At 34.8% G+C, this 27,659-nt stretch overlaps 1 protein-coding gene across 1 annotated transcript; it reads left to right on the forward strand.

The window, feature by feature from the left end:
• Positions 1-1,640: 1,640 nt before the first annotated feature.
• On the forward strand, positions 1,641-27,147 carry LOC140171655 (kynureninase-like). The gene is made up of 14 exons (XM_072194948.1): positions 1,641-1,998; positions 5,991-6,114; positions 7,774-7,856; positions 8,531-8,592; positions 9,919-9,990; positions 10,271-10,345; positions 10,659-10,805; positions 18,396-18,494; positions 18,968-19,041; positions 19,675-19,727; positions 23,657-23,742; positions 25,079-25,171; positions 25,822-25,968; positions 26,974-27,147. Exons 1-14 carry the CDS (start codon positions 1,719-1,721, stop codon positions 27,118-27,120), a joined length of 1,542 nt encoding a protein of 513 aa, XP_072051049.1. The 5' UTR covers positions 1,641-1,718; the 3' UTR covers positions 27,121-27,147.
• The last annotated feature ends 512 nt before the right edge of the window (positions 27,148-27,659 follow it).

Raw genomic sequence — 27,659 nt, forward strand, 5'->3', positions numbered from 1 at the left:
TCAGGAACATGAAGGGAAAAAAACATTAAAAAATAAATAAAAAAAAGGTATTAATTATTTTCTTTGTAGGCCCTAAATGCTATCTATAGAAGATAGCAAGCAAAGCAAAAAACATGCCAAAATAATAATGTTCCAAAAACATTGCCTAACACGCGTTCTAGATCTGGATGATTGTTCACTAAAGAAACAAAAAGAAAAAATATAGGTACTAGGTATTAATTATTTTCTTGCAGGCCCAAAATGCTATCTACAGAAGATAGCATGCAAAGCAAAAAACATGCCAAATTAATAATCTTCCAAAAAACATTGCCTAACACGCGTTCTAGATCATGTAGATGATGATTCAGTACGCAAAATCTGATGATTCAGTACGCAAAATCCCGAGGCAAAAAATTGGCCACGCGCTCAGAAAAAAAAAAAAAAAAGCCAATAGGCCGAATTTTTAAACTCTTGGATGGGGAGTTCGGAGTCGGGAAATTGTGCAAAATTTTGTGCAAAATCGCCTTTAAAATCACTCACTATTTTATCCTTTTCTTACAGGAGGGGCCGGACCCCGCCTCCCCTCACCCATCCGCCCATGCCATGAATTAAGGTCCGTTCATACTACCACCGCATTTGCGATGCGTTGCTTTGTGATGCGATGCGTTGTCGCACTGCATCGTACTGCAAACTACTGCATTGCAATATCGCAATATTAAGTTAAATACATTTTAACTTGGAAATGCGGCAAGTTGCGGTGAGTTGCGGCAAAAAGTAGTCGATATCGGTAACGCACCGGATCGCATCGCAATTGCGGCGTAGTATGAACGGACCTTTAGTGTTGAAGTTAGCATTGAGTCGATACAATATATAAACATTATTAGAGTTCATTATTAGTGTTTTATCATCTTTATATAAATAACTACATTAACGCACTTTCATTAAAAAAAAGCGAACAATGACCCACATAATTCATACGCATGTTGCCTTCTGAAATTGACCCGTTCACACGAAACCAAGAACAATAACCTTTCGAGATTTTGATTTAGTTTTGTCTTGTTTTTTTTTGTTTTTTTCTTTAATTTTTTTTTGTTTTGTTTATTTTTTGCTGGATTCGTTAGACATGCATGAATTAGGAATTAGTGTAAAATGCAATTGTGCGAATTACAGGAATTATTTTCTCCAATTAGGCCTACACGACACTATACGAAATTAACAAAAGCACAAAGAGTATTTATGGAAACGACTAGAAACTCAATTTCCCAATTTTTATTTTCCGAGTGGTGTGTTCCAAGTTTTATGAGAATGGGTCATAATATTTCAGTGGCGCCATTACTCCTACTTACAGTTAATGAACCGTTCTGTGTTTTGACTACTTGATCAATTTTAACTCCCTACTTCACGCCTTTATTGGCTAGAAATTAATTAAAAGTACTTAATGTGTGAATTGAAACAATGGGACGATATAGCATTGTGAAATGGTCGATATTTTTAAAAGAAGAAACGTGTTTTTTAGAAAAGTCAAGTGTGGGAGAGATTATGACGTTTTCACGCGTACGAAGTAATGATGTCAATAGTGTAGGCCAACGAATCCAGCAAATGTGTCTGGCTACTTTTGCAAATTCATTTGATGTAACTTGTACCCTGGGAACACATGTGTTTCCAAACGTGCTCTAGAACGTATTGATTGTATCTATCGAGAGCTGGAAAAGGTTTTGTGACTTCTTATAATTTTGGAAATGGAAAAAAGTACCGCTTACGAAACTAACGGCCATGTTGTTGAGAATAACGGTCATTTTGTTGAGAGGAACAGTTTCAAAAAGGTCAAATTAAGCCAACAGCATAACAATAGTATATCCACCATGTCGAGCAATTTAGTTGATGAGTTTCAGAAGTGTGCCGAAGATTTGGGATGTCATATTGAAGATTTAGAGTTCGCTCGCGCAATGGATAGTAAGGATCCTTTACGCAGTCTACGCAATGAGTTTATATTCCCAAAGATGCAGGACCTTCCGGGTGGTAAGTTCAGAGTTGGTTACATTACTTTATATTTGGATTGCTTGTTTACTCTCTTAAATTGTCCGATTGAATATTCAATCAAAAAGATTGAATTTTCAATCTCGCCGTCCCGAATTAGGAACAAATCGTTTACGACTGTATATTCAGTCGGGTGATTTGAATTTTTCAATCTTTTTTTTTCAATCAAAAGGAGTAATTCTTAATCTTTTACAATCTTGATTAAAGTTAGGGGCAAATCTTTTTCGATTGAATGTTCAGTAGAAAGGATTGATTTTTATTGTTTTTCAATCTTTTGCCGTCCCAAATTAGAGACAAATCCTTTCCAGTTGAAAAAAGATTGAAAATGTTCACTCTAAAACAGTTGAAAATCTCATTCCAAACATATGCGACACATGTCATTAGGAGTAACACCTGATTAGATAGTGAAATCAGTCTACAAAGAGAGTAAGAGTGAAAACAAAAAAAAACATTTCAATCTATTTAGATTGATTCCTATCATCAATCGTTAAAAGATTGACATATTTCAATCGGCTAATTTAAGAGAGTAGTGCAACATAATATTGCTATATTATGTGATCCCCGCAAAAGGAATAAAAACATTGTTTTGTTAGGAATGGCTTACAAGTGAAGAATAAGTCAGTAAAATTATCATTTTTATGGCAAAGAGGAAAGAAACGGCAGGATTGATAAAGACGAGTCCACGAATCTCCTTTCAATAATACACGCAGCTATAAATTGACCGATTGAAATATTTCAATCTTTGAACGATTTATGATAGGAATCAATGTAAACAGATTGAAAAATAAATTGAAATGGTTTTTGGGTTTGACTCTTACTCTTTTTGTAAACCGATTACATTATCCAATCATGTGTTACTCCTAACGTATTGTCAAATGGCATGCGTTTTAGATGTTTGGAGTGAGATTTCAAATTTTCTTAAGAGTGAATATTTCAATCTTTTTCTCAACTGGAAAGGATTTGTCCCCTACTCGGGACCGCAAAAAAAATGGAAAAACAATGAAAATCAATCTTTTGTACTGAAAATTCAACCCAAAAAAGATTTGCTCCTAACTTTATTACTGCTTTGAAAAATCAAATCACCCGACTGAAAATACAGTCGAAAACGACTTGTCCCAAATTCGGGACGGCAAAAGATTGAAAACTCAATCTTTTTGATTGAATAATTTATCCAATCGGGCAATTTAAGAGAGTTTATACCCTTATCATGTCGTGTTCAGTCTTATCACTTGCAGAAGTTGCTGGATATGCTATAGCATACTCTGCTCTTTACAAAACTGCAAAATCCGATTTCCGATGATATTTTTTTTAGCATATTCTGATTATATAGTGAATCACTGATGGTACCTTTATCAATCAAAAGTGCAACTTAGAACTTTTTGTCCCTTATACAGCGCCATAAGCAATGATAAGGTTTTACAAAGAACTATTTTTTTGGCTAAAGAACTTTTTTGGTTCTACAAAGAAGGAAAACCAATGGGGTTCTTTGTAAAACCCAAAAAAGTTCTTTAGCCAAAAAAAATGGTTCTTTGTAGAACCTTAAGCTTGAAGAATCTTTAAGGAACCATTAAGAAAGTTAAAAGTAGAACAGAAAAAAGATTCTTTAGCCAAGAAAATGTTTTTTTAGAACCAAAAAGAGTTAACACTCCTTTTTATTTTTATTAACTTCGTGTTGAGTCCCTGAATTAATTAGAAAGTTCCTAGGCCCATTTCAATCTTAAAGTTTCTTTATAGAATTTTTGAAGGTTCTTTATAGAACTTAAACATTGCTTAGAATGCTGTATAGGGGACAAAATTTGCACTTTTACTTCTGGGTCACCTAACCATTTGACATGGAACATCGCGCTAACATTCACATTTTATTAGTGTCTCCATCCAAACGAGTAGCGTTTTCAGCAAAATCGTGGAATATTAATAAGTAGGTTATAGAAGTTGTATGTTCCATGCCTACAAGACCAATTGTCCGCAAAAATACTGCTCAAAAATGTTAAAACTTTTCGCTGCAAACCAATAGTTCGGTCTCTGCTTACTCTGGTGTTTATATTAGTTCCATAAATCTTTAGATTTCTTCTTTTAAACTTCCATTCTTGTTTTCTTAACCTTTGGGGAATTCCATTTCGTTATTTCTTGTCATTTGTCCAATGTTAATGCCAAAGAAATAACCGAAGTACATAAACCTCAATAATCTGTTTCCACCAAGTTCATATGTTGTGTGAGTTATTGATTTTTATTAATGATTCTTCATGTTTATTCACATATACGTTTTTCACCGAAAAGAAAGAAAGAAAGAAAGAAGGAAAAAAAAAAAAAAAAAAAAAAAAAAAAAAGAAAGAAAGAAAGAAAGAAAGAAAGAAAGAAAGAAAAAATGAAAGAAAAAAGAAACAAATGTAAATAAGAAGGAAAGGAAAGAAGGAATAAAGTAAGAAAAAAGAAAGAAATAAGAAAGGAGAAAGAAAGAAAGAAAGAAAGAAAAGGGAAAGAAAGAGAGAAAGAAATATAAGTAAGCAAGTAAGTAGGAAGGAAGGAAGGAGAGGAAGAAAGAAAGAAAGAAAAGAAAGAAAGAAATATAAGTAAGTAAGTAAGTAAGTAAGTAAGTAAGTAAACAATAGGAGGGAAGGAAGGAAGAAAGAAAGAAAGAAAGAAAAAAAGAAAGAAAGAAAGAAAGAAATTTAGTTGAAAAGGACATAACAGACATTTTATTTTATTATCATTAGCAAGCTGTATAATTATTTTCAGATCGATCAATATACCTTTTAATGTTATCATAATTATAACATGTATTTCTTGAGGAAGGACATGAAGGACATTTTGCTCAATAATTATTATCAATTAGCTGATTGTGTATTATTACCATTAGATCGATCAATATGTACTCAGTTTTAATATTACTTATGACGTACATTTAATAATTCTTATGCTCTAAGGTTTTTGAGAAAGGACACAATAACAGAACCACTTTTCCCATTCCAAAGGAAATAATCTAAAGTACAAACCTCATGCATTTTGTTTCCACTAAACTCTAGGCTGCATGGATTATCGATTTTAATTATATTATTCGTGTTGTTCACGTTGCAACCAGCAAGAAAAATCTTTAAAAAAATTTAACTTCCCAGAATGAATCAGCAATAAAATGAAATAATTCAAATAAAGCACGCACGAAATTCGATCCTAGGTTCAACGTTTTAATAAGTACCACACAGTACACTGAATTATCATTCATACATGTAGTAATGGTTATTCCCATGAGCACTACCTGCCGATCTATCATTGCCTCTGATTGGTCAATTACATGATATCTTTACTTTAATCACCAATCAGAATGGAGCTTTGCAAATTATTCTAACAATGTTACTGATTGGTCCAATTGATAATGAAAACTCATGGGATTAAAGTTAGCAATTACGCGGAGATCCGGGAAGTGGAAAATGCACGCTACTATCACGTTTGTAATATATATTCTTCATTCAAAAGCGAATAGCTCCGTCATAAAAACGCACATTTCAACCAAATCAACAGATAAAGTAGTACTTAATTATATACCCAGTGGCGGCATTAGGATTTTTTCGGGGTGGGGGGCATGGGGGAAAAGTGAATTTCAAGGGGGAAAATCGACAAAATTTGCTCAAAATTGACGCAAAAAGTGGAAATTTACGTAATTTAGTTTTTACCCTCAAGAGGGAAGGGCAAACTGCGGGGGACAAGAAAATATTTGGGGGGCATTTTCCCCTGCCCCTACCCCCACCCCCGGTAGGGGGGCACTGATTATACCCTTTCAATTGGTGTAATTTACATTTTGATTATAATATATATAGCATATTCTAAAATGTTCTTTAAAATGACTTATGTGTCGAGAACAATCATGAAAATCATTCGGCGAGCCCGTAGTTCTTCGCGTTGCTCTCTTGTTTATTGTAATTTATTACATAGAAATGTCAAGTTGAGCAGGCCTATAATTGAGTTTGTTTTATTTTCAGTGGAGTTATCGCTTGTAGACAACCCAGAAGACGATTGTATCTATATGAGCGGTAATTCTCTTGGTCTGCAACCTAAAGGCGTGAAAAAATACGTGGAAACAGAGCTCCAAAAGTGGGGACAATTGTAAGTAGGCCTACCATAGATTTTATAGCAGTAATACTAAGCAAACACAAAACTGAGACAATAAACGTTTAAATGTCGGGTTATATAAAGAGTATAAAACGTTTTAATAACATATAGAAAACATTTGTGAAAATTTGCTGCAAGCAAAACGTTTTGCAGTAAGTTTTAACAAATGTTTTGCAACACTTGCTGCAAAACAAAGCAAAAATGTTTGCTAAAAATATTTTGCAATAACATTTTTAAAATGTTGCTGAATTGTCTTTTCATAAACAACGTTTTAAAGATGTTTTCATGACCTTGATATAACCCGATATTTAAATGCTATTAAAACGTTTTAACCAAAACCAAAACGCGATTATAACACGTTTATAACGTTTTAAATAAAATTCCTTTGAAAAAGGAATATAACGCCCAATGGAAGCTTTGATGTGAAATGCTTTCTTTCCCTTTACCTTGTTATTTTGGCTTAAAATGGACCGAAACATTTCTTGACAGTTAGCTCCTAATATTTTTTTTCAGTATTTTGGATCAAGAATAACAAAATTACAATTTGATGGAAATCGTAGATTATTGCTTTAAGAAAGATCAATTCCGCAGCGGATAAAATATTATCTTTGCTTCTAATAACTTCTAATAATTCGCAATTCTATCATATCAATATTATTGATACAGTAAAAGGTCAGATCTAATTGTTAAAACCTTGACATTGTCGGGCCTTTGATCTTATAAATGATATTGACCCAATGTGTCTGGTGTCTCCAATTTACTTGGAAAAGGGCGCGAAGCCTACATGACTATATATGAGTCTCACAATTACATCAATAATAGGAATATAGGATAGGCTACTTGGGAGTTTGATACTCCGTTGGCTGGAAAAATATCGCTAACCTGGGGGTATAGGCCCCCTATACTCGCACAAATGCCCATTTCGATGTGCCACAAATATGAGTCTGATTTTCGGGCCTCTATGGCATAACAATTATGACCCTTTTGGGCAATTTTCTAATTTTTATTTACTAGTGGAAAAATACCAAAAGGTCACGGTTACTAGTGCCTAACTGGTTAAAGTTAAATAATCACAATTGATAATATGTTGAGAATATCCCGGTGATAAGTTTAAGTTTAAGTTTAATATCTTTATTGCACAAAATATCAAAATGCGGTGTGTGGTGCAAAAGGGCAACCCCGAACAGGCACGCAGGCCCACTGGATGGGGGCCCTTATACACACACCAAAATAAAAGAACTAAAATTACACAGTACATAATTATAAGCATATTTAAAAAACACTATAAAATACATTAAAAATACAATATAATACTAAAATTGAGTTGCCAAATATAGGGTAAAGACATCGTCACCCGCTAAGATAATTGCCCAAGTCATTTTTTGTAATTTTGAAACAAAGTATAGTACAAAATATGGTTCAAACACGCATCAGTTACGCAATCACCCTAATTAGGCCTATTTCTCATTATTCCCTTTAATTTGTATCATTATCATTTGTTCTTGTGCAAATGGAAAAGACTGCAGTGAATAACATGCATGTATGCTTGAACCATATTTTGTAGGCCTGCTTTATCTCAAGTTACAAAAAATGACTTAGGCAATTATCGTAGCAGGCCGACGATATACCATTCAGTCCCATTTTTCCCTTCAGAGGATTTCATGGATATTTTGCGGGAGAAATACCGTGGACAAGATGTGATGAAATGGTTACGGAAGACCTGGCCAAATTAGTCGGTAAGATATCAGGGATATCCTATTGAAAATTTTATTTTTATGCAAATTGTCATGCTTTTCCATCACAATGAAAAAACAAAAATCACTTGATTTTGCTATTGATAACAACGACGGACGACGACGCCTGGCGACGACGATAATGAAGACGATGATGTTGTAGCTGTTGTTGTTGTTGTTGTTGTTGATGATGATGATGATGATGATGATGATGATGATGATGATGATGATGATGATGATGATGATGATGATGATGATGATGACATGGATAGATTAAACATTCTCAATCCAGTAGGCCTATATTAAAATTGAAATAATTTGAATTAATTAAAAAAATATGAATTTAAGATTGAAACAATTTAATTTAATAAAACAATGTTGAGACTATAAGTAAATATCTTCCATATCCACAGAATTAGAGCATATTCTGTGGCCATAGCACATCCCTTTAAAAGGAATCTTTATTGTAGAGAGTGAGTGCATAATAATGAGCACCACGTAGACGCGTTAAAGTTGTTGTTTTTTCAGTTATTTATAATATGCAGAAGTTAAAAAGTAAAAAAAAATGTTTATAATGTGCGGAAGTCAAATTATTTTGATAAAATACTCTTCTAACCAGATTGTCTTTGGCAATGAAAATAATGCTTTACTCCATATATTTTGTGTTCTTCGTATAGGTGCTGAAAAGGAAGAGGTTGCTGTGATGAATGGCCTCTCAGTAAATCTGCATCTGCTAATGGTAAATTGTCTATTTTAACTTATGATCTCAAACAAAAAATTTCGATCACAAAGATGAACTTTCCTATACAGGCTGTCTCAAATTGATTGATACCCGTCAATTTTGATGATTATTGGAAAGCCTACCTCTTCCAAATGCAACATTGGATATACTCTCAAAATGTCCAGAATGTATAGTTTATGACTTTTTTTTATAAATTATTTGGAACTTATGTTGAATTTTGATGTATCAGACTCATGTATTATCGATTAAAACTGATGGAGCTTGATGGGTACCAATCATTTTGATACAGCTAGCTTGTATATTTAAATATAAAGGAATAAAGTAGCAACCGAAACTAGTAATATCTCTATAAATGAAGTAGGACCGACACTTCGTAAATGTTAAATTGATATAGTTTGCTTATTAGGTCTACCCATATTTTGAACAAAAAAAAGCCATTAACAAATGAAATTTAACGTTCGAAAACATCAGGGTCTGGAAAACATGGAAACATGAAGAGCGCCATCCACAAAAGTGTAAGGGTTTTGAGCAAATCATCGATATACATAGTTATCCCAGGAAACACAAAACGTTTTCGACATCATTCGCAAAAGGTTATAAAAGGTTGTCAGTAAACGTTTAAATGTCGGGGTTATATAAAGGGTATATTAAGAGTATAAAACGTTTTCATAACCTTAAAAACATGATAATCTACTGCTCAGCAAACAAAAAACGATTTACAGAAAACGTTTAAATGTCGGGTTATATAAAGGGTATAAAAACGTTTTAATAACATTCCAAAAACATTCTTGAAAACTTGATACAAAGCATTCTAAACAGAATGTTATTTTAGGGTTGAAAAAACATTTTGCGAAAAATGTTTACCCAAAATATTTTTAATAACGTTTTAAAAAGTGTTCATGACCTTTATATAACCCGACATTTAAATGTTATTAAAATGTTTTGAAAAAAACATTTTACGAACATTTCTGTGTTTGCTGGGTTCAAATATTTTAAAATAATGTTATTTAAGTATTGACACAATATTTGTCAAACATGTTTGCAAAAATAGTTTACAATAACATTTTTTGTAAACATTAAAAAATATTGTTGTAGTGTGTTTTCATACAACACGTTTTAAAACGTTATCATGACCTTTATTATATCCCGACATTTTAATGTTATTAAAACGTATTTACTTAAACCAAAAGCCAAAATATAACTTATTTAAAACGTTTTTAAAACGTTTTTGTGTTTGCTGGGATGATTATACGAACAAGTATAAACGTATGCTAACTATCGCGTGATTACGATAATCCATTAACAAGCAAATATTGTTTTCAGGTATCCTTCTACAGACCAACAAAAGAGAGACATAAAATTCTCATAGAGGAGCATTCCTTTCCATCTGATCTAGTAAGTATTATGCCATGATTTTACAGATTTGATTTGAAATTGCTGACAAAATCATATTAAAATACAATGTTATAATAATAATAATAATAATAATATCCGTTTAAACATTGATATATATTAAAAACTAACCATTATTGATTAGAGTCAAATCATGCAATACTAATTTGCTCCATGATTTCTAAACTCATAATTAAAATATGCATTTTGAGATGTTCGTTAATTAATTAAGTTCAACTGAATAAAGATAGTAACATTCATTAAACACCTGTTTCGTTCACAGTTTGCAGTCGAATCTCAAATCCGTTGGCATGGATATGATCCACAAGACAGCATTAAACAAATCAAAGCCAAACCGGTAAGGAAAATAAATTGCGAATCTTTAAGGGGGTGCTACACCCCTGCCCAATTTTGTGCCTATTTTTGCATTTTTCTCAAAAATTATAGAGCATTGGCGACAAGTAAGATGTATATATTGTAGGGACAAGGACTACAACTACTGCACTGGAAATTTTATTTCACCACAGACAACAGTTGTGGAGTTACAGTCAAAAATGAGCGAAAACCATTATTTGATAAATAAATCAATAAGTAGGCCTACTTGCCTTGCTGAATTTTCAGTGCAGTAGTTGTAGTGAAAATTACTTTCTTTATTTTATTTAATATTACAGGGCCAACATATTCTCAATACCTCAGATATTAACACATTACTTGAAGAAGAAGGAAACAGTATAGCTCTGGTGCTTCTCAGTGGTATTCAATATTACACCGGGCAGTTGTTTGACATGGCCAGTATTACTGCAGCAGCACACGATAAGGTATGGCTGCCTTTTGATAATTGCTGGTCTAAATCTAGTGATTTAATATTCTTACAAAACGAATTCTGGGTATTACCTTCATGTAGGCCTAAATATCTAAATGATCAGTGCCAGAAGTGGGTAAGTGCAATAGATGCCTTGTGTAGCTGCTATGTGTTAGTAGATGAGTACAAGATATTGTGTGTAAATTGCCAAATGTTCACAGGGCAGCTATTTATTACACTTACCCACTTCTGGCACTGAGCAGTCGGTATACGCAGAATTAGCCTAGTATCAAGACAATGAATATACAGTTTATGGAATAAAAAATATCTGATCCTTCAACGAAGTCTTGACAAGGGGGCAGTCTTAAATGAACGGCTCTTTTCGGAGCCATCAATAGGCAAAGGGTGGTCTACATGTCTCATTCTTATGTACTTTATTTAGAACATGTCTGGAATTAAAGATTGAATAGGATGACATGAGAATTGACTTGAACTTGGTGGGGCTGTTTCGTTGTTTTAAGAGTTGTATGTTCTGACCAGTGGTCCCACCCTTATACAGCATTTGACGTTCATTAATTCAAATAATCAATACATGATACGGTCAAAAAGGCAGACTTGGTGATCATGACGAAAACGATCAATAAATAATTTCATTAAATGTTTCATAAATTTAGAACAATATTCGATTCCAAGAATATGTTATATTTGCAGTATTGCAGATTACCAATATTGATTAAATTAAGTTGGTCACATTTTAATTAAGACCCACTCACTTAAGCTATGCATGCTAGCCATAGGCATCAACATAAAAAGTCCAATTTCGAGATATTTTGTCAAAACATCAAGAGCTATCTTAAGAACCACTGAACCAAAACGAGGCTTGTTTGTACTCATTTTAATGCATTTTTCGTGCTTATTCCAAATATGGTCATGAAAAATTACAATTTTGATTTTTTTGTTATGAATTTTAATACTTGTCGTCTTTCAGTGTGGAGAGAGTTAAGCTGTAGATGACCAAGTTCAAATCATCGACTAATTCCTTGGAAACAGACTATTTCAAAGATGGAAAATTTTTGTGTAAAAGCTGGCAACCACCCTATTTTATTGAATTCGGAGATGCAGGATTAACCTTTTCGGTAAATCCCACAATTAATAGCGGTTATACCTGAGATGTCGTCATTTGATGTCACGCCGATGCGCATTAGCGAACATCGTTAATGCGCGTTGCAAGTCGGTGTGACGTCCAATGACGACATCTCAGGTATAACCACAGTGAATTATGGGATTTATCGAAAAGGTCAATTCGAATCTATCACCCAGCCTTTATTTGAATCACATAACACTCAAAACGACACCCACAATTACTCTGGACCCTATACAGGAGTCAGCCAAAAATTAGATATGCTCCAAAGTCCAAATCCACTAAAATAAACTGAGCTCAAAAAGAAACTTATAATTTTTCACAAGGTCATATCTTGAAATCCTGTCCATCAAATTGAACCAAAATTACACACAGATTTACTTCAATACTCTACTCTTAACACATGTCAGTAACCAAGCAGTTATCCAACTGACACAACAGCAAAATGCACTGACATGGGACAGCTTCCTGGACCACATTCACAGCCCAGCCCTGTTTCATAAAAAAAGTGTATGAAAAGCAGAAAGCAGCACCGTTTTATCATTTGTGCAAGGATATTGTGTGCATTCTCACAGATTTTTTGTCCTGGGTGCCAAATGTTGGGCTGCGAAAGTGAAGGAAGTCCAGGAAGCTGTCCCATGACAGTGCATTTTGCTGTTGTGTCAGTTGGACAACTGCTTGGTTACTGACATGTGTTTTGAGTAGAGTATTAAGATAATCCTGTGTAATTTTGGTTCATTTTGATTGACAGTATTTTAAGATATGACCTTGTGATTCTAAGTTGTAAAAATTATAAGTTTCTTTTTGAGCTCAGTTTTATAACACAGAAGGTCCAAGCAAATTGTCATTCTAACTTGCGGTATTTTGAAATAAAGAATAGTTTGCATTATGGTAGATGAACACCTAAGACCAATTTAATCAATGAACAGTTGTAATTAACTCTCGTACAAAAGTCATATATGGCACGAATGATGCATGTCTTTAACCTAGAAATGGACATTAATTAACTTTAATTGATTTATGTAATGTTAATATCAATGTACGGTGTACCATCTCCGCCAATTTCCTTTTTAATTTCCCTTTTTTTAATTTCCTTTTTTTTCTAATTTCCCCTTTTTTTTTTTTAATTTCACTTTTTTTTTAATTCCCTCTTTTTTTTGAATTTCCTTTTTTTTTGAATTTCCCTTTTTTTTTTTGAATTTCCCTTTTTTTTTTTGAATTTCCCTTTTTTTTTGAATTTCCTTTTTTTTTGAATTTCACCTTTTTTTTGAATTTCCCTTCTTTTTTTGAATTTCACTTTTTTTTTTTTTGAATTTCACCTTTTTTTTTTTTTGAATTTCACCTTTTTTTTTTTTTATTTCCCCTTGTAAAATAAAGTTTGGCAGAGGCGGGGTTCGAACTCACGGCGCTGGGCTTTGGATACTCTGTGGGCCTAGCGCCTTAGACCAGTCGGCCACTTGTCATATTTCGAAAATTATTTGAACATATGGTCGCAACTTCAACATAGGCCTACCACGTGACAAGCAAAGGCAGAAAATGCGGGAGAAAATGTACCATATTTTGGAATTTTATTTGTTAAAAACATTAATGTGTATTAATAGCGCTCAATTGTTGAGAAATCCGACATGATAAATGGGCAATTATTATACATGCATTATCGATTTGAACTCGCTAGGCCGTATGGCCGCACCGGCTGCACGTGCTATAATACTCCTATATACCGGGCCCGGGATACCCATATAGGGTATAATCTTCTTCCACGGTAAACCAAACAGCTTCCGTGGTAAACCTTATAGCGCCATCGCTTGATGAAAGTACGTTATTAATAGGCGTGAGTTAAAAGCTATCTGGGCTAGAACTATTTCGACTGTAGGGGTGAGCTTGCCTACAGGTAAATACTCGTGGCGGTTACATTATAGGGCCTACACGTATAGTTTAGGGCAACGGGGGAGGGGGGGTGGAAAGGAGGGTATGCCTACTACGGGGATGTGCGACAGAATCGGGGTGCATTTTGGTTTATTGATGGCCCTCAATTTCATAAAAATTTGGTTATTTTTTTCAGCCCTCAAATGAACAAAATCTCAAAAATTTTACAGATTAGACACTAAAAGTGACCACCTAAATAACATATTTGAACTCCCATGGCCACCAAACACAACCCTCTCCTGTATAGTTTAAATAGGCCTATTAATATAATTTTAAATGCTATTTTATTATTTTGTTACTAATTGAAAATCTAGAATAGTAGGCCTATAACATTGTATATGATGCCTTAAATTAAAGTTTAAAACGTTCTTCCAATATTAAAAACTATTATTAAATAATCCCTAACATCTCAGACAACACCCCCCTCCCCAACACACACCCCTACACCAACAACCACATGCCAAGTAGGCCTACATCGTGCAACCGCGCGTGCCCAGCATTGCCCCGCTAAATACACTACCCTATTACGAGCAATGGAATAGCCCGTCAATCATACACAGTGGTTGCTCCTGGAAGGAAGATTATACCCGATATGACGCGGTTGCTCATGGAAGACAAGAAGGATTATACCCCTTTTCGGGATACCGGGTATAGGCCTATACATGTGGTTCACATTCACACCACTCTTCGTCATACATACATTCTCCCAGCCACATTTCCCTAACATAATATGAAATTTAAAAAAGAAGGAAATTTAATGTATAGGCAGAGGCGGGGCTCGAACCCACGCTGCATTGCGCCGCTATCACGTATTATAAACCATATGACCAGCGCCTTAGACCGCTCGACCACGAAGGACTTGATAGTGTCATCATGAAAATTTAAACATATACTATTAATAAATCGCAACTTCATTACTACATCATATTTTGGAATTTTATCTGCTTAAAACATTAATGTGTATTATAATAAAGCTACCATTATTTATATTGTAGAATTCTCAAGCGCATAGAGACAATTAATACGAGGGCTATATCATATACATACACAATACATAAAATCGATTTTGATATCGCTCGGCCACGTGCTCTGCTGTGCATGTGGTTTCCCGCAGTGGCGGAAGTTGTATTACGAAGTGCATCCGAACTCCATTTTGAAGCAAATGTTTTTGACAAGGCATTGGATTGTTCCAGTTTGCATCCTAAATCCACATTAGACCCTAATTTTATTTACGAAATCAAAAGATTAGATTATCATAACAACAAAACGGTAATCTTTTGTCGGGTCTAATGTGAAAATTACATGAAATAATTACAGTTTTTACAGAATTAATTTTCACTTAATTCCAAAAAAAAAAAATGGCGTATATAAGATTGAAATAAATTCTCTACCTTCTATACTAGATCAATTGTGACGCAAGTTGTTATCAAAATTTTTTGTGATAGATGTACAGTTAATATTCATATATTCCATTACCTATCTGATGGTACAGTTTTTACACAGAAAATATTTATTTGAAAAACCTGCCACTCGGCTTTTTCCGGAAAGGTCACAGGGTCGCCGTGACCTGTGCAATAATTACAATTAAAAATTTTCTTATTCTAACAGCAAGCGTTTCTAAAATGCATTATGGCGAAATGTGGTGTAGTTCACATTATAGAACCTGCCATTTTTCGTGCATACACGGTCTGGATTTTCGCAATTTATAGGATAATTACACGTAGGTCCCCCAAAGTTTCTTCCAGTTATTGAAGTGCTTATATATTAATGACATGATGTTGCATTCAATAATATAAGCCTACGTATACTTTACTTTACCTTTACTGTCACTATTATTATTTATAATTATATAAACTTTTTCATAATTATTTTATACTAGTATTTTGATGTAATAAATATCAGTATAATTTCGAGTTCAACTGAATGCTTTCATCATGATTAATAACATGTTTTATTTATCAAAAATCGACTATGGCATAGTCTAGGACCTACGTAAAATTTTCATAAAATTTTTACCATCAATAGAGTGTTAATTTTGACTAAATTCAGAAAATATTTTGGCGTATATAATTATAAAATTGAAATAAAATTCTCTGCCTTGATTTATTTGTTTGTTTATGTATTTATTTAACAATTACCGGTAATTGATTATTTGCTTATTTATGTGTTTATTTATCAATCAATGAATTCTTTTATTTCGGCTATTAATTTATTGATCAATTAATGATTTATTTTATTTATATTTATTTCTTTATTTAATCGTTTTCATTTAATAAATTACGGTAATTGATAACAACCGTATTCATTCCAATAAGCGCCCATGCCCCAATATAAAGCGCCCACCCAGGGAAGCTTAGGGATTAAGTTTAAAATGTAGCTCCTGGATGACCTTTGACCTCGGATGACCTCGATTTTAAGTTGTACGTGTTCCCCTCATATCAAGGATTCCACCCACCAAGTTTGAGCCCGATCGGACAAAGTTTGAAATTTGACCCCTCCATAATGACCTTTGACCTCGCTTGACCTCAATTTTATTTCGGGAATATATTCCCCTCGTATCAAGGATTCCACCCACCAAATTTGAGCCCGATCGGACAAAGTTTGAAAATTGACCCCTCCGTAATGACCTTTGACCTTGGTTGACCTCGATTTTATTTCGCGCATTATATTCCCCTTGTATCAAGGATGCCACCCACCAAATTTGGGCCCGATCGGACAAAGTTTAATTTTTTGATGAATATGCATTTTTTTTTGCGAAATAATTTCCCTTTTTTTTAATTTCCTTTTTTTTCAATTTCCCCGATATTTTTTTTGATGTGCGTATAATGTTGCAGCTAGTGGATTCATGTTAGTATACCGCGGGGAGCATTAGCCTTAGTCAAGGCTTCGTCCGTACTTTATATTTGAACACAGCTGTCCAACATGGATAGCGCTCGCATAGCGTTCTATTTTTTTAAATATCTTGGCCTATAGTGAAGACAAAAATTAAATCCAAACCTAGTAAAACAATCCGAATCCAATAGAGTGATCACGAGGCTTATATTAAAAGAGGCCTAATTTGAATTAGATTAGAATAATAATTGTTAATAATATATTAAATATTTAGACCTATAGCTAAAGCCACAATTTCTCCGTGTTCATGGTGTTCCAAAATCTAAAATCCGTCTTGCAAATTGGACGATTCCGTGATTTTCCGTGTCCACTGTAAAGCACTAGGCCTATGGCCAGAATCTTGGATCGTAGGCCTAAAATTAATGCTAGAATTGATTGTTTAATGGTTGATTACTGCTAAATAATCACTTTTCTTTGTTTTATTTTACAAATCAACACAAAAGTTAGACATTTTATACAGTTTTTCACTATTTGGTGGCATTTTCAAATTTCCCTGAGCAAACCCCGACATAAGATGAGTTTTTAACATCTTTTAAACATAGTTACATTTTTAGCAGTTCTAAAATATATAGGCAATTCATTCCATGACGTGGAGCTGCAATTTCAAATGACTCATGTGCTCTTATTTTGTTTCTTGAAGAAGTTGCATGTTTCCAGATCGAAGAGTAGGCCTACGAGTGGGAACATAATTCGAAAGAAGTTCAGATAAATATGACGGAGCAATAGGCCTATCATTATTACATTTATATACAATCAACATAAGTTAAACAACAATTCATTGGAACACAGGAAGCCAATGCAGTTCCTTACCAGTGTCTTATTAGTTTGTGAGAAAAATGCAAAAATAGTCACATAGGCCTAATAGTCATAAAATAGCTCTATTAAATAGTACGAATATGCCGTCCCTTTACATGACAATTTTAATGGCAATTTTAAAACATTTGGTATGTGCAAAGGAGGGGGGGGGGCGAAGATTTTTTTTGGCAGGCCGAGAAGGGAAGCAAGCAATTTTTTGGCACGCCTTGGGAAAATTACACCCCCCCCCTCACGGGCCGGGATAAAACCACTGCAATTTATATACTAGTATTCTTATGGTTTTCCCGTGACTTGAAATAAGTCTACGGCCCTAGCACACAGGCTCCGGCACAGGCTATATCAGTGGTGTAAATAATACACACACACATGGTCTGACCACTGACTTCTACACAGTGGGTCTGTCCATATACTATATCCATGGTCTGACTGTCACACGTAAAGACTACAGTGCGAGCAAATTCTTGGACAACTATTGAGTATGTGTCTCGGCCAAGATTCTGCTTTGTGAGAAAATAAAAGGGGAATTAAAAAAAGAGGAAAATAAAAATAAAAAAAAGAGAAATTAAAAAAGGGGGAAATAAAAAAAGGGAAATTAAAAAAAAGAGGAAATTAAAAAAAAAGGGGAAATTAAAAAAAAAGTGGAAATTAAAAAAAAGGGAAATTAAAAAAAGGGAAATTAAAAAAAAGGAAATTAAAAAAAAGGAAATTAAAAAAAGGAAATTAAAAAAAAAGGGGGAATTAAAAAAAGGGGAAATTAAAAAAAGGGGGAATTAAAAAGGAAATTGGCGGAGATGGTACACCGTATCAATGTCCATTTCATTTTCTGTTTAGGGATGCATGGTTGGGTTCGATTTAGGTCATGCTGTTGGCAACGTCCCACTTCAACTGAATAAATGGCAAGTGGATTTTGCTGTGTGGTGTTCATATAAGGTAAGCATGATGATGATGATGATGATGATGGGGGTGGTGATGGTGATGACGATGATGATGGTGGTGGTGATGGTGATGATGGTGGTGATGATGATGATGATGATGATGGTGGTGGTGATGATGGTGATGATGATGATGATGGTGATGATGATGGTGATGATGTTGATGATGATGATGTTGATGATGATGATGATGATTGTGGTGATGATGATGATGATGATGATGATAATTATGATGATGGTGATGATGTTGATGATGATGATGATGATGGTGGTGATGATGATGATGATAATGATGGTGATGACGGTGATGATGATGATGTTGATGTTGATGCTGATGCTGTTGTTGTTGTTGTTGTTGTTGTTGTTGTTGTTGTTGTTGTTGTTGTTGTTGTTGTTGTTGTTGTTGTTGTTGTTGTTGTTGTTGTTGTTGTTGTTGATGATGATGATGATTTTATTTGTTTATATCAACAGTATTTGAATTCAGGGGCTGGTAGTCTTGCTGGTGCGTTCATGCACAAAAAGCATGCCACCAATGACTTTCCAAAGTGAGTGTTTCAGATGAGTACAGAGTGGATGCTCATTTTTGTTGTTACCAATATTGTTTATCTTTTAATGTTGTTAATTTGAATAAATTAAATCAATCAATCTACCAAAAAATCTAATTTATTTACAAGGTTTATTTATCTCTCTTGTTTTACTGCAAGTAGGCCTTTTCAGTATTTTGCAAAAAATGTTTGCAAAACAATTTTTATCGTAAGATTTTGATAACATTTTAAAATGTTGTGTTTCATACTAAACGTTCTAAAACGTTTTCATGACCTTGATATAAACCGGCATTTAATGTTATTTAAACGTTTTTACCCAAACCAAAACCCAAAAATATAACATTTTAAAAATGTTTTTGTGTTTTCTTGGTAGTGAGCTATAGCTATAGCTGTTATTTTATTGTTTAAAACTTCATGCGTGTTGCATAATTCTGTCAGTTGAAATAAACTCGTATCTTAATTAGCTATTTAGGTATCTTTGACTCTTTTCTTAGTACATTGTCGTGAAAATTTGGTGATGAAGCCTAAATGGCATTCCTTTTCTTGAGAATAATACCTTTGTCTACCTTTCTTAATATGGAGAAATGAATAAATTTATAATTTTCATATTCTGTATTTCATTATATTAAATAGGTTCCTCGGATGGTGGGGACACAAGAAAGAAACTAGATTTGACATGGGAAGCAGTAAGTTTACATTACATTTTGTTGTAAAGAGAGTGGCGGGCGTGGAGACCAATACTAATAATATGAACCAACAACTTGATTAGAACACTCCCATAGACATGCAGGGAGCTCAACTGTGCACTGCTTGCACAGACATTTCTAAATTGATCTCATTCTTTTATTTTTCAATATTTTTCTGTAACAATTAAGGAAGTTAATGCCAATTATATTTTGTAACTATCTTGCAAATTACAGCAACATAACTTATTTCATTTTCCTGTAAGTGCGAGTCAAAATTGGTCCTCGCCACAGTGCGCTTAATTGCCAGTGGCTGAGTTCATGTCAATAATTTCAGGTGAAAAACGTGGCCTACTGAGCTGTAATTTGGCAGAGTTGCCAGTAATACCTCTATCATACCCTCTGGGTCAGTCCATGTCGAAACAGATTGAGTGTACACCCACCCTCTTGGATTTTGCTCTCCTTTGGCTCAGGGGTACCTTTCATGGATCCCTAGGTGAGGTCACAAGAAAAAATTCAAATTCCATTTCGTTTGCGAATGGCGGGCAATCAAAGTTTGGCGACCTCGACCAAAATTGTGAATTTAAGGGGTCCAATGACAAAGTGCTCTCTTTGAGGGGCACTTTCTTCTTAATTGAATCAGTTGTGATCCTCTTTTTGAATGTGGTCACTCACTGGCTGTGTCTGAAATACCTAATGCCAAAAAAGATAGATTTCGGAATTTCGTTGGGATTTCAGAGGGGGTCAAAATCAGCACTTCGTACTGTTCAATCAAATTATCTTGATTTTGAAGGACCTATGATAATGTCACAGTGCACTTACAGGTCCTAATTATGTTCAGAATGGATTAACCATATGCCAATGTCTATGAGCAATTCAAAAAAAGAGAAATTTCTAGACCCCTACAGAATTTTAGGCCACCCCTAAAGTGGTTCAGCCACAAATGGCACTTAAAGTCGGCAAATTATGACCCCTAATAACTTTAGGTGTACACCAGATATGAATTTCTAGTCTTTTGCATCTGAAAGAATGTAGTTTAATGTTACTAGGAACATAAGATTTGTTTTGTATTTTTTGTGTTTTAGTATTAAGTTGACGCTTTCAAAAATAGTCATTTTGCCTAACATACCATGCATACAGGATACGGTACAAAATGCCAATTTTAGTATGATATTTTTTATATTTTTGATCACTTTATAGCCATTTGTATTATTTATCCTGATATTTCAAGTTGCTCTTGAGTCAAGTAATAAGAAAAACTACTTTCTAATCCTCTGTATGGATTTTTAAGGGGTCAAAATGCACTTCCTGGCAACGATGCACATGCAAAGTACAGGTTATGGGGGTCAAATTTTCAGAATGCTCCCAATTATGTCAAGTAATATATCAAATTACTCGTATGGTCATGAGGATTCCAAAATGTATAGTTTGTTATGTGTCAGACCTTTCAGGAGGGCGCTATGACGAAAAATGTTCATAGGTCAACGACCTTTTGAAAGTATCAAAACACAAAAATACAAAACAAATCTTATGTTCCTAGTAACATTAGACTACATTCTTTCAGATGCAAAAGACTAGAAATTCATATCTGGTGTACACCTAAAGTTATTATGTGTCAAAATTTGCCGATTTTAAGCGCCATTTGTGGCTGACCCACTTTAGGGGGGCCTAAAATTCTGTAGGGGGTCTAGAAATGTCTCTTTTTTTGAATTGCTCATAGACATTGGCACATGGTTAATCCATTCTGAACATAATTAGGGACCGATCGTTATTTACGGCAGGGGGGAAATGGGTGTTTTGGCAAACATATCGACAAAAAATTTCGCGTTCCCCCTCGCGTCCGCAAAAATTTTCGCGTTCCCCTTGTTTTCCCAATTTTCTCCATTTAAAATTTAACAATCCCCCTCCTGATTCAATAAAATTTCAGGTTCCCCCTGAAGACCACAAAAAATTTCGTGTTCCCCTAAATTTACCCATTCCCCCCTGCCATAAATAACGATCGCTCCCTTAGGACCTATAAGTGCACTGTGGCATTATCATGGGTCCTTCAAAATCAAAGATAATTTGTTTGAACAGTATGGAGTGCTGATTTTGACCCCCTCTGAAATCCCAACGAAATTCCGAAATCTATCTTTTTTGGCATTAGGTATTTCAGACACAGCCAGTGAGAAAAAAAAAAAAAAAAGAGGATCACAACTGATTCAATTAAGAAGAAAGTGCCCTCAAAGAGAGCACTTTGTCATTTGGACCCTTAAATTCACAATTTTGGTCGAGGTCGCCAAACTTTGATTGCCCGCCATTCGCAAACGAAATGGAATTTGAATTTTTTCTTGTGACCTCACCTAGGGATCCATGAAAGGTACCCCTGAGCCAAAGGAGAGCAAAATCCAAGAGGGTGGGTGTACACTCAATCTGTTTCGACATGGACTGACCCCTCTGTAAAAAGGTTAAAAAATTGAACAAGTAGATCTCGAGTTACAAATTAAATCACCAGCTTCCCTTTGGAATTTCCATACTCCTTTCGAATCATGCTAAGAAGACACCTATCTGAACATAAATGTGAAGTTTCGTGCCCATTCGATGTATTTTTCACCTGATTTCAACCCTAAACGTTTTCTTATATTTAGGCATATACATCTACAACTTGCTGCTGGCTATACCTTGTTTAGAACTTTCAAAAGAAGTACCTGAATGTGCAACCATAACTGTTTCAAAATAGCCCGCGAAAATCATGCAGGTAACTCCGAGGTCATGTATTGAATTATTTTGAATAAGGAATACTACGGGAACCAGCACCTTTTGTTAGAAGTCACACATGAGCATGATGAGTGAAGTGGATAACCTCTATTGTTGTGAATGAGTCAATGACCTTCAATGACACTTAAGATTTAATTTGCATACACCTACTAATTGGTCATATTAAACCCAATAACATTGAAATTTTTGGTTGTGAAAAAAAAACCGTTTACCTGGACTTATGCAATTTTGATTTTGTGCCATATCGGCCATCTTGGATGATTTTTGGCAAAACGTTCTCTAAATGCATGATTTCAATGCCTCGGTTTGAAAAAATAATTTATGCCATTGACTAGTAAAGTGCCATTTCATAAGAAACCCTTTGATACTTTCACAATATGCTTGTTTCATGTTTGCATATATGTTAAAATAAAGAAATATATAAAGGTAAGTATATGCTTATGCCAATTTTGCTCCCAATTGATATTTTTGGACCTTGTCATTTTATTTCGTTCCAATAACCGGTCAGAATGGGAAACTTTGAAAATTCATAATTCGAAATGTTTTTGACCGATTTTGACCATTTAACCACCAAAATACTTCTATTGATGAGTTCTATCCAGCAAACAATATTTTGTAGCAATAGGGGCAACATGAAATTTTGATGGTTATCCCTACTAATAATTGGGGTGCACCGCTCAGTCCGACACGCCGCTAGTCCGACAACACAAATTCCCTATACTTAGAGGTGCGTCAGTCTGAAAAAAAGCATGCACTAGTCCGAAAATGAAAATCACTGCAACATTCCGACACGCCGCTAGTCCGAATCTGAAAACACAGTTTTCAGTCCGACACGCCGCTAGTCCGAATCCGAAATACACTGCGCTAGTCCGAATTTGGAAAACACTTCTTTAAAAAGCCTAATGGGTTTACCTGCGCCTCGCCAATTATTTACGTTTTTACTGCCTCGGACATATTATTTGGGCGTTAAGGATTTGGCATTAGGCCTACCCTTTATTAATTCTTAATTAAATTGTTGGATTATTAAAAGATTATAAACATGCTTAAAGTTTAAAACACTCAGGAAAAACGAACAAGAAAGGAAAAAACTCTGCAATGTTGTGAAAAGGATATTGTAAAGTATGTTTGCTATTTGTTTTCATTAATTTGCTATATTCATAATTAATTACACACAGAAATGGATTTAACCCCAGGAATAGCTGGCTACCGAATCAGCAATCCTTCAGTTATGGGAGTATGTCCTATCCGGGCTAGCCTGGACGTGAGTATGGTATTCTACTTTCGTACATTAAATTTCTATAAGTAAAATCAGTTTGTCGGTTCTCACCCCCACACAATAAAGGTTCTAAAAGAGTTCTAAAGTTGTCCTCTCAGGAGAACTCTTAGAGGTTCTCAAAACAACCAAAAATGGTTCCAAAACTATCGAAAATGGCCCAAAAATGTGATACAGAACCGTTTTCGGTTCTTTAGAGAAGCTTTACGGTTTCCAAAAATTGAAGAACCCTTTTTAGAAGTTCAAGAGGAGGGTTCTCCTGAGAGGACAATAAATCTTCTATATAGAACCTTTATTTCTTAGAGTGCATCCCTCCATGCACATCATCTAATACAAATACACAAACCCACACACACCCCTACACTACAGAAAAACTTGTCTTGTGGGGACTTTTTTTTCAACAAAAAAACACACCATGAGGTCGTAATAAGTTTGGTGTTACTTTGGTCCACTGTGACGGCTATTAGGGTTGAAACCCGGAGGTTGCTACTACAAATTTGTCAAATATTTATTGTTTACTGACTGAAACATAACATGAATGCTTAGATTTATGCCGTTACCAAAAACTAGACATAAAATTTGTACGAATTAAAATGTAATTTTCCCCAAGATGTCCATGAGGATGGATATAATCCACTACGACGTATATAATATCCATTGACACATACACCCACCCACACACACCCCATCCAGCCCTCCATGCATCTATACATCATACACACCCCCTACCCTCTTACAGACACCGCACACACACACACACCCTACACAACCTTGATACATATTACGTTGGGCACAAAACTCTTCAATGATACAACAAAGATGCTACTAACGTGCTTTTTCCATATCCAGGTTCTCCACGCAAAAAGTGTTATAGTGTTACAGGGCCGGATTTACCTTTTTGGAGGCCCTAGGCCAGATCAAAATTCGGAGGCCCCCACAATCACCGTGAGGAGGGCATGTGAACTCAAGTGGCCAAGTTTTGGTTCACAAATAGGGGTGTAGTGTAAGATTTATTTTACTAGGACATTGCGCGTGAAGAAAAAAAAAAAAAAATCAGACGATTTCAGTAAATTTTGCTATAAGTAAGGGGCAAAATTTTGCAATTTTTGCATATTTTGGTCCAAAACATCGTGTTAACAAATGGGGTAAAAAAAAACCCCGTACACGTACACACACCACACTCACCCCCACACCCCCCCCCCAATATAGGTCTCCTAGCTGCTTGGTATGTATAATATAAGCACATGCAAAGAAAGCTCATGTGGGAATTTTATTAGTGATTCACAATTACATTTTCTTTATTTATGTATTTATTGTGATTCAGGTATTCAACCAAACCTCCATGGAAAAGTTGAGAAAGAAATCGAAATCATTGACAGGCTACCTCGAATATCTTATTCAATTCAGTTTTTCAAAGGTATGGTTAGTGTTAATTCAAACTTAGAAGATAAATTCAAGTCAATTAATTTAATTATCATATTTTTTTCCAAATTTTAATTCAAATCAATTGTTGCATTTAATTAAGAACATAATACTTTATTGAAAGATAAAAAAAAAAGAAGAACATAATACTTTACGAACGCATTCAGTGTTGACATTTCCTACCGTGGTGCTGGGTCCAAGGATCGAGGGGAAGAGTTACCTTTTGATATTGAGCCGTAATTTTGTGGATATGTTGGATTTTTAAAGTTCCAGTACAGCTGATTTTATGAGGTTTAAATTTAGACTTGTATAGTTACTACATTTACTAAGACCTGATATTCATTAGGACCCCTGAATTATTTCTTTTATGTATTTTAAAAATCGACACTATTCACCCAACCAAAAAAGTTTATTAGGGTAGAAAAAATGATACCAATTTTTGAATGAAAGAATCAACTTCTCTTTGAACCAGTGAGTGGATATGAAAACTTTTACTTTTTGCCAAGGAGTTTTGTTCAAAATCATTAATGGATCGGGCAGACCCCCAGAGCATGCTATATGACCATGAGAATTTACGTTTTTTAACAATGACAAAAAGAACTATAGTAATGCAAATAACTAATCAAGTAATTTATATATTTTTAGCCTCCAGATTACAGCGTCACGAATGGTCATCCGTACATAGAAGTCATCACTCCAGCAGACCCGGAGAGGAGAGGCTCGCAGTTGTCTTTGTATTTTTCAAGTAGCATAGATGTCATTTACGAAGAACTCACCAAACGAGGTGTATGTGTAAGTCACATCGTTGATGCATTTTTGTTTTCAATTTGTTCCATTTTTATGTGTGCAAGGGATGTTCACATAAAACGAGTACTTCTCCCAGCTGATCACTTCCAGACGCAGCACATATCCTTCTACTTCCGCGCTACCGGGTGACAAGAAAAATTGAAACAAAATTATTTTTTATTCCCTTTATCTTTTAGACCAGCCAAAAACGGACGTAGGGCCTACCTTACTAGAAAATAACAGATTCATACCCGCTTGTTTTCAAAATAACTCAAAGATAGTTAAAATTAGTAACATTGAAGTGTATGAACGTTACATTCATGACATTTGTTGAATAAGTTGCCAAAAATCATCTGTTGGTTAATGTACGATCTTTTTAAATTTTTAGATTTTAATTTTTTTCTTCCAAAATGATAATCTGCAATCATTATGAAAGTTCCCAATACATTTGGACGCGAAAAACATTGGAAATTTGCAAAGAAACAACATCATAAACCTCACCTCTGTCACTCGAAATATCTCGCACTTTTTGGATTACGACGGCGAGTGCGGCCTCAGAGTTAGTCTCCTACGCAGCCAGTTTGTTATGCTCCCTCCACATGTGTGTGGACGGAGCGTAACCAAACTGGCTTCGTAGGAGATTAAGATTTGTGATCATTCCGACATATTATCATACTCTGACAAATTATATGTCGGACCAACAGAAAATCATCCCGTTTTACTACAAATAGGGCGAATTTGACAGTTTGCTCATAGATGTAAACTGGAACATGTGTAAGTATTACAAATATGCCCAAAAAAAAAAATCGGTTTTGAAAAAAATAAAGGTATATTCTGAAAAAAGATCGTACATTAAGGCTTTTTAAAATTGTAAAATTGTACCTGAGTTGATGTTTTCTTGAAAAAAATTGAGATGTATGAATGAAAAATGGAAGCAGATTACATCAATGATCTTTTTCAAGGGCATCCATTAAATTTGATTTGTACGCATTTGTTTGCTTATCATTTCAGTGTGATGAACGTAAACCTAACATTATACGAGTAGCACCTGTTGCAATGTACAACAGTTATGAAGATGTTTGGCGATTATATCGAGCACTTCACCAGGCCATCAATCATGTCAATTCTGCAATAAATAGGAACAGTGCGGCATTGTAGACAGTCTTTGCTTCTGCTAAATAACGCTTATGTCCCGGGGCTTATGTGTGTTGGTGCCTCGACACAAGAAGCATTTAACTGAACTATTTCTCTCCCATGTCAATGATTGCACATGCATTTGAATTGCTGCATGATGCTGCATGGGCAGATAAAAGATACTTCTACAACGTTGACTAGCACCAAACAATGTACATAAGCATGCCCTTGGCATTAGCATGACATGAGAGAACATTGTCTGAGGCAGAGATATCTTCCACTCGAGAACAATGTCTGAGGCAGAGATATCTTCAACTCGAGAACAGTGTCTGAAGGCTTGAAGCAGAGATATCTTCCACTCGAGAACAATGTCTGAAGGCAAAGATAACTTCTACTCGAGAACAGTGTCTGAGGCAGAGATATCTTCAACTCGAGAACAATGTCTGAAGGCTTGAAGCAGAGATATCTTCCACTCGAGAACAATGTCTGAAGGCAAAGATAACTTCTACTCGAGAACAGTGTCTGGGCAGAGATATCTTCCACCCAAGAACAGTGTCTGAGGC

The sequence above is a fragment of the Amphiura filiformis genome, chromosome 15, assembly GCF_039555335.1.
Source record: "Amphiura filiformis chromosome 15, Afil_fr2py, whole genome shotgun sequence".
Taxonomy (NCBI): domain Eukaryota; kingdom Metazoa; phylum Echinodermata; class Ophiuroidea; order Amphilepidida; family Amphiuridae; genus Amphiura; species Amphiura filiformis.